Genomic DNA, 8,608 nt, shown 5'->3' on the forward strand with positions numbered 1-8,608 from the left:
ATGCCTGTTGCAGAGTTGCACGTCAAAGAACTCCTTGTTTCATTTAGTCTTACAATTTGTACCTTAATGGGATTTCGCGGGCTTCTGCAAGTCAAAGTGTATTTCTTTGGGTCGTCTTCTCCCTGTTTGAAAGTGGATATTTTATGGAATAGTTGGGCGTTTTCCTGTTTCCAAGTTCTGTAAACATCTGACAGTACTTAAAGTCATGGTATACTGGTCTCAGTACAGTACATATTTTGATGTTTTGCATGAAACTGGCTGAAATTTGTTTGAAAATCCAGACTAAAACGTGTAGGTTGAAAGGAGAGCTGATTAATTTCTAATAAGCTCCATATTAAATGGAGGAAATCCTCCCCTCTGCCCCCACAGCTTAACCAGATTATTTTCTTAATTTTACTTTTTGGTTGACTTAGCTTCTTAACAATGAAGGAGTATTTAACTTTTGCAGAAATAACAAGTGGTCAAGACACTACTTGAGAAGAGCTCATGCAAAGCAATCACAAGGATTATTAGCCTCATCTCTTTGTGTGCACAGTACTACAAATACTGGTTGGAAAAGGAAGGACAGTAAGCACAGGAATTTTTCCAATTTAGTTGCCGCTTCATACCTCAGGAGTACTTCTAAAAATGCCTTGAATCCAAGCAAGTAGACCGAGTACAATCATCAACATACAAGGCTACAAATACTGTTTTTATGCTAGGTAGCTACAGGGGACTGTTGTGTCCAAGTGTTTGCAGAGGTTGTTCTGCAGTGGTGTACGAAATGTTTCTGTGTTGTCCAAACCAGCTGACATCAGCGTTACACTTTTTTAGAATGCAGATGTCTAAAAAAACAAGATGTTTCTGCCCAAATTCTACACTATTTTTGAAAGTTAGTTATAACTGTGGATGATGCATATATGTACACTTAATTTTAAAAACATGAAGCATAAAATAGATGAAAATGTAACTGAAGGAATATCACCAATTTAAAATGCTTATGAGCACCAAAATGTGCTATATTAGTCTTGGTATATTTTAATAATTCTGATTTCTAGACACTTCTTAAAGTGTTTGCTATCTGGAAGTTTTAGAGCTAGTATCCTTACTGAGATACGTATCCCTACTGAGATACGATGCTCGATATTAAAGAGTTAGAATTTCGCCTCTATCTAGGGAGGGCAGGGGTCAGGCAAGTTTCCATTGTTTTCAGAATGACCTCTGCTGATAAAACTTGAGATCGATTTGCAACATATGTAATGTCAGAATTCAGTATCTGACCTAAGACATCTAAAGCTTTGAAATCAAGGCCGAAACCTCCAGATACTTGATGCTTTGTAGATGAATGAGATAGAAAAGGAAACACAGACTGAAGATTTTGGTAGCATTATAAATATGATTGTGTAACTTTTTTTTAGTGCTATTCTACTTGTATGAACCTCTTGTGAAAAGCAAGATACTACACTTGCTATAACGCATGCCAGTGTCGTGTATAATCTCAGAGTTGGCTGCTGTCAACCATCAGCACTCTTTTAATAGAAACAGTTGAGCTGAAGCAATTGAAACAATCCGCTTTAACCAAACTGACCTTTTTACAAGTATTTTGCTCTAAAAGGTAAAATCAAATTATTTGTTTACTCTGAGACCTTGTATGCCAGACTTGATCCAAGGTGTGTGCGCTTTGTAATACAACTAAAAAGCTACTGAAAAGGGTGGGGAGAGAGGACGCTGTTTTAGAAACACGGACGTGTTCTGTCATGTTCTTTTCATGTATCTTGAAACTTTAAATGATTCAGATGTTTACAGAAAACAGTCTCTAGCAAGTTGGTCTGTGGCTAATTATGGCTGTACTTGTCTCCAACGATCACTGATTATCATTTTATACTATAAGGTGTGGATCCTGAGTTGTATGAATTGACAACCTCAAAACTGGAAACTTCCAACGCAAGCAACAGAGTGACCGATGCATTTGCAAGACTCATGTCCACAGTAGAGAAGGCAAGCACGTCCACAAGGTAAATAAAGTTTATTGTGCTTTTACCCACCTTCCTATCAAAGGCGAGGCAAAATGAGAGGAGTGAATGTGTGTGCCATTTCAGGTCGGAAGCTCTTAAATGAGCAAAAGGCTTACATTTAAGATATAACTGAAAGTTGCATGTTACAAATACAAAATTCTTACTACCATAGTTCATATTTTGATCACAAAACTCTAAAGTAAGATGGGAAACGTTTTTTCAGCTGACAGAAAAAAGTCACTTTAAAAGCAGGAGTCAAATACTTGATTGAAAGATAAGATGTTCTGAAGAACAGAACTGATTTCTAAGAACGGAAGGGTAAGCTGAACCTCATAATTCAAACTGTTAGGACTTTGACAGAAGGTACTTGTAGGTTCTCTACATAATTCATAGATGTGGATATAGTTCTAACATCCGTCAAAACTGCAGTGACCAAATATCAGATTAATTTTGCTATTGCAAGTTACTTTTTAAGGAGGTAAAATGTACCTTGTTTAGGATGTCCTTTCTGCTTTGTGGATCTCATGCAAGGTTCTTCTGCATTTTGTTCTACAGGGAGTCTATATAAAGGCTTTAGTCATCAAATGTCTTCCTTGAAATCAGACCTGTTGAATTGGGTGCAGAATATTCTTTCCCTGTTTACGCTTTTATTCTTTGTGTTTATTTTCTGAACGTTCTTCTTAACAGTAGGATTCTGGACTGTCTTAACATGTAATTAGTGGTTGTGCCCATTAAAGAATCGCTGAGCGATTCTCACAGGGTGAAGTGCTCCTATCATTGAGGAAGTACATGCCTATTTTGTAGATATTTATAAATGTAGTTACTTTGCAGCTAATAAACAGTAAGATGTCCTCACTCTGAGCGAGCTTCAGGGTTTATTCTTAACTTAATAGCTAAATAAATGGGTTTCCGTGCATCATAGCGCTTAAAACACACACACAAGAATTGCATCATATGTAGGGATTTGTAATGATTGAAGATAACAGGATTTCTTAAAATAAGTAAAAATAGCTCTTTTAAACTGTGTTCTTTCATTAAGAAAACTATTGTGTTAGTTTTCTTGCAGTGAAAATGTTCAAAGTGAACACTGAATTAAAAAAAGCTCAACACTCCATGAAATTTCAAGAGAGAACCAGTAGAGGGAACTCCACACCTCGGTGCTGATTTTTTTTTCCTCTGCTTTTGGATTGCCTGTTTTTCTATCCATGGAGGATATATGCTTCTGAAGATAAGCTAGTGGGAAAGAAAAGTTAGTTTTACTAGCTAAATAGAAAACTTAGCAACAGTTGAAATAACTTTGTCATATATTCCAAGTCTAGTTTAAAAGTAACCACAAATTTGCAGCAGGGCATCCAAACTCCAAATGTATATTTATTATTTTCTTTATCTCCATTCTTAGCTTTCTGCCTCCTTGCTTGCCAGACCTTTAAGATGTCTTAGCTTGCTTTTTCTTTACAAATGAGCAGGGAAGTCTGCTTTGCTTAAATGAATGTTGACCTTCATTTTCTGTATTGTTTTCTTGATGTGTGGGTGGGGATTTTTTGTTTGGTTGTTTTTTTAAATGCTTCCACAGCACACTTGAAACTTTTATTTGCTCTGTTGGAGCTCTTTAGGTGTCAAAGTTCTTCCCCACTTCTGGAGAGTATTTCTTAGTGATATGAAGAGTTTCTATATCTCTGCTGTAGGAATATAGCTGCCTGTAGGGAGAGGCTGGAGACCTCAGACTTACCAGTTAAGTTCAGACATGCACACAGATTAGCTGTTTTAAAACAGATCTGATTTTTTTATATTAAGTTTTTCGTCTATTCTGATTTTGTGCTCTATGAAATAAAAGCAGTCTGCTTTTCAGTTTTTCAAGGCAGAAACCTTCAAAGAGATAAGGTCTTGTCTCAACAGTATACTAAATATGTTGCAGTGTCTTAGCTTTTTCCTAATAAAATTGTTTTTCTTTTGAAATTATTTGTAATGAACTGAAATCTTTAAAATACGAGTGGCTGGGTACAGGCAGCTCAGCAAAGACGAGCTGCATGCTGTAGCTTGGAAGCAGACTTAACCATTCCTGACAAATGGGCAGGAGAAGATGTGGCCAGTGGCTTAACACCACTTTGGCTACTTCAGTTGTGCTAAAACTACCCCATATCTGTCTGTAACTTGTCTGAACTCAGGAGCTTTGAGGGTAGAGTTTAGAGGGAAAGTACCATTATTCAGCTGTAGGAAAGCCATGTGAAGAGTCATCTCAGTTTGAAATACCTCCATCTTTTGCTTGCAAACAGAGGAGGGGAAACTTCCCAGCTCGAATCTGAGACCTTGAAGGTAGCAGTATGGAAAGCCAGTGCTCCAGTGCAGCATTCCACTGACACTCTGCAGCCTTGCCCAATTCTGTAGAATTGGCAGAGATAAAAAGTTTATCTGCTGTCTTTCTGAAGAAAAGCAGAGCACCGATACTGTTCCAAGAACTGGCTGAAACCCTCATTTAAACTGGAAATACTCCTTGTGGGCAGCGTTGGATGGAGCAGGCTAACTCTTAATTACAGAGTAATTTTTAAAGCGCATTTCTCTAATCACTGTTTCTATTAGAGCCTGGCCTTTTTGGTGTTACCCTCAAAAACTGTTGCAAACATGAGAGGTCACTGAAGTCCTGAAAGGCTGAATGCTTCAGGAAGGGGTTGGAATGTAAACCAGAACAGTTAGGTGTGAGCGACACATCTACAAAGCATTCCCTATTTCTTGCTAAATCTTCTTCCAGCATCTTTCCTGCCTGTCAGTTTGGCTAATTTCTTGCAGCTTGGTGTTAATGTGCCTTTAAAAAGGAAACATCATGCCAACAGGTAGAAGGACTGGCATAATTGCTTGGGGAAAGGTATTCCCTCTGTTCTGTCTTGGGAGGAAATGTAACCTAGTGTAAGAGAAGAGGTGGATGGGGGTAAAGTGTTTTGTAGAAAGTAGTCTTAAAACCTGAAAGAAGTTGATGCAAAACCAGTCTGCAGTGATGATGATGATACTTTGTCTTTTAAGTTTATAGAGAGCTAATGAGTAAGTGTTCAGGGTTGCCCTGGTGATGTTTGCTACTGAAGGTGTTGACTGCTCTGTTATCCAGAAGGGGTACTTGAAGCGTCCAGTTTTATTATTTTTTGGATAAGCCTACCCCTTTCTGTTGAGGAGTGGAGACTTTAGCCAGCCTCCTCCTCTCTCTGTACTAAGACGATTTAAAGGAAAAAAAAAAAAGTTTTGAGCTTTGGCAAGTGGTTGGATCCATAGCTGTGACTTGGTCATAGTTAAATAATGTTTGCTATGTAAGTGTGTTAGCCTGTCCTTCATTGGTACTTTTTGCAGAGCACGTGAAGTAGATAAATTACTGCGAAGGGCCTCCAACCAGGAGGGGAGCATTCAGTAATCGAGCGAGATTCACATCTGACTGTGCTCACTGGCATGCATATTCTGTGGCGATGTTGCAGACACTGGTTAGGACAGCAAGAGCATTGCCCTGTGATAAAGGTCCTCCATATGAACACCAAATAAAGTGCAGCGCTGCCTCTGGGACCCAGCAGTGCCATTTCTCCGCATGACACAGTTGAGCAGAGGAGGAAGAGGCATATAAATAGCAAGGAGTGTGTGAGCTCCATCTCGGTGCCTGATTACAATTGCAGGAACTCCTTTTAATGCAGATCTCTGAGTCAGCCCTCTTCCTTTGGCTTCCTCTGTCAAATACTCCTTTGTTAGCTGTAAGTCCTTGATCACCAGGAGTTTGTACTGTAAGAGGCTTGTGGTAAGTGATTACTAATAGTGCACCAGATACTGATAACACAGTGGTGGGTGACAACCACATTTCAACAGCTCAGAGATAGTCCTTCAAGTGCACACAGTGGTGACTGTGAAGCTGTTAGAGAGGGAGGCACATATTGGCTCTCTGCTTCTTCCTTCAGTAAATCCAGCACACAGCTTTGTTTATCCTCCAGAATTTGGTAATGTGCCTAGTCAGTGGCTCATGAAATTCCAGTGCAGCAGAGAAAAGAAAATATTGCTATTCTAGCAAGGGAAAGTCAGATTTAGTATCTATACTGCCTCATCTAGAGATCTTTCATCAAGTGGAGATTTCAAGTAGCAAACAAAACTGATAGCTCAGTGTCAACGCAATGATCACTGATGTCAAGGATGAGTTTAACTCGGCGTTTTTTTGTCCCCCTTAGCCAAGAAATTCTGAGACTGCTGCTGAAGCAAACATGTAGCTCCTTGCTTTTTCCTGGTCTCTCATTAGCTCAGGGAACAAACCTGATGTGTGCTGACGAAAAAGACATATAAATATATGCTGCGTCGTGATTGAAGTGGTGATTGCCCTCTCATGGGTACAGTTTAAAGTTTATACCTAAGATAAGGTGTAAAAAGAAAATTTCTGAAATGCTGTATGGAAAAGCCGTTTGTTTCTAGCCTTTTGTCTCAGTGTTTTGCCCCATAATGGGAGTGCTTATTTAGCTAGGATTTCTAATGTTATTGCAGGGTGTAGCAGGTGCCTTTTTGGAGCTGGAATAACATTTGATGGAGTATTCGTTTTCTCTAGTAATAGCCAGGATTCTTCAAGATAAAGCACCGAGGAGGCAGGAGAGAGGAACTTCTGTAGCAGTCTGAGCCAGCCTTCATTTTGCTTAGGAAATGTGAGTTTCTTGCATAACAGTGAGAACCAAGCAATGTGGGATTCAGACCTCTGTATTCATTTGTGCTCAGTAATTCTTGTGAATAATGCAAAAGGCAAAGTAAATACCTGTGGTTCCCAAACTGCTGTGTGCATCATTATGGCTACACAACCTCGTTCACTTCAAAGCAAGTTAGCTGCCAACAGTGAACTACCTTCTGATGATGATGAGACCTTGGAGGGGGAAAGGAGCTTGTGGATCATGATGTAGAGTAGTATGGTATATAATCTGAGTGTAGTTGTGTCGGAAATACAGCATAAGTACCCGTATTTATTTATTAAAGGAGTAAGTTAGGAACTTCTTAATGTCCTTTCAAAATATTTCAATTTTATATTGAAAGATTATGCTGAACTTAGGTAGCTTAAAAGAAATGTTTCTATTGTCTTAACCCTAAAATATGAGTCTGGAGTCTGGTTGTTTCTTCAAGTGAATAGTCCCAGAATGGCACACTGGAACTTGCTCCCCACCCTGTGGTAAATTAGCATCTGAATAGATTTTTTTTTTCCTTATTGTAACAATATTCAGGAACGTTTTGCTGACTTCCCGTGTTAACATTTTGTTGTTAGGCAGGTAGGTATTATAACATTAGACTAGCTTCAAATAGCTTACAGAAGTGCTTGTCAGTGGGAGACAAAGTGACAGAACACTGCTTCAATCAGTGATTCTTTCAGTGATCCAAGGGATATCAGGTACTGGATTAATGCACTTTTTTCTTTTCTTCTCAACAGGAAGCCTAAAAAGGAAGAACATCTTAGTGAAGAGGCTGCCAAGGTGATTTCTAGCCTTCCTGACTTAACTTTCATGCATGCCAAGGTGTTGATGTTCCCAGCCACATTAACACCTTCGACAAGCTGCCAAGAAAAGGTAGACTAAAGTGATGTGAATTGGACGTTTTCTATTGATTTTTTTTCCTTCCCTCTGGGGGTCATAAAAAGCAATCTTGCTTTAATTAAAAAAAAAAAAATCAAGTTCAGATGATTTGTTGGTAAGCAGCACTAGAAAGGTATACATAGTTATGTATATTTATTTACATACCGGAGTCCTAAATTTATATTAGAGAAAAATGTAAATAATTGGGGGTAAATCTTTTTGAAGATCTATTCTTTTTGTTGTGCTGGGGTGTATACATTTATGTCTTTGTGAAATACACTGGTGGTGTCCTTCTTACAAAACTTTAAAAAGTTTAAAAAAAATCCTAGAAACACATAACGAAGACGTCAATTTTCACAATATGTGAAGTCCCCTTTAAAGGTTTTCAGATTGCATTGAGCGTCTTTTTCTTTCCTGCATATATTAAAATACTTTTTGCTGGAAAAAAAAAAAAGTTACATTGTGGGTTTTCAGTTATTGTTTTTTAAAACCCAAAAATTTCTTTTCTGTTTTAACAAGCTTAAGATGTGTTTTTCCTTTCCCTCTCCCTTCTCCCCTCCCCCTGGTTGATTGGTTGGCTGATCAATTTTTATGTTCTTAAACTTCAATAGTATGGCTCTGTCACTATATAGCCTTTTGAAAGGTATGCTGTCAGTAACTTCTTGTTCCAGTTATGGATCACTGTCTAAACACTTGATTTGGGGGTCATTAGAAGGTCATCTGCTTTTAATCGGTTTGATTTGGAAAAGAAGGACCAAAACTATATGAATGTCTTTACAATGAAATTTATCTGTTAAAAATTTTTATGTTTTGTTGTACCACTATTCCTCTGTTTGATTTTGCACAGTGTAAAATGACATAATCATAGATTGCTATGGTTTTAGGCTGTATATACAGTAAAAACTATGGGTTGTAAATGTTTGGGGAAATTCCTATGGAAAAAAGAGAGCTATGTAGAAGAACCTCTAAAAAGGTCAATGTGCATGCCCAAGGTCTTTTGAGATTTAAGTGTGTAAATTTCCTTTTAGCTTACACAAAATAAAATAATTTAAAAGA

At 38.1% G+C, this 8,608-nt stretch overlaps 1 protein-coding gene across 6 annotated transcripts in view; it reads left to right on the forward strand.

The window, feature by feature from the left end:
• AFTPH (aftiphilin) overlaps nt 1–8,608 on the forward strand; it is a 46,794-nt gene extending 38,186 nt beyond the window's left edge. For 5 of the 6 annotated variants that reach the window (XM_040553222.1, XM_040553227.1, XM_040553223.1 and 2 more), the window contains 2 exons: nt 1,871–1,994; nt 7,411–8,608. In XM_040553222.1, the coding sequence (XP_040409156.1) occupies nt 1,871–1,994; nt 7,411–7,555 (269 nt within the window). In that variant the 3' untranslated portion in view covers nt 7,556–8,608. The remainder of the gene's footprint in view (nt 1–1,870; nt 1,995–7,410) is intronic. The other variant, XR_005818675.1, reaches the window with a different exon arrangement.

Source organism: Cygnus olor, chromosome 3 (assembly GCF_009769625.2).
Source record: "Cygnus olor isolate bCygOlo1 chromosome 3, bCygOlo1.pri.v2, whole genome shotgun sequence".
NCBI lineage: Eukaryota > Metazoa > Chordata > Aves > Anseriformes > Anatidae > Cygnus > Cygnus olor.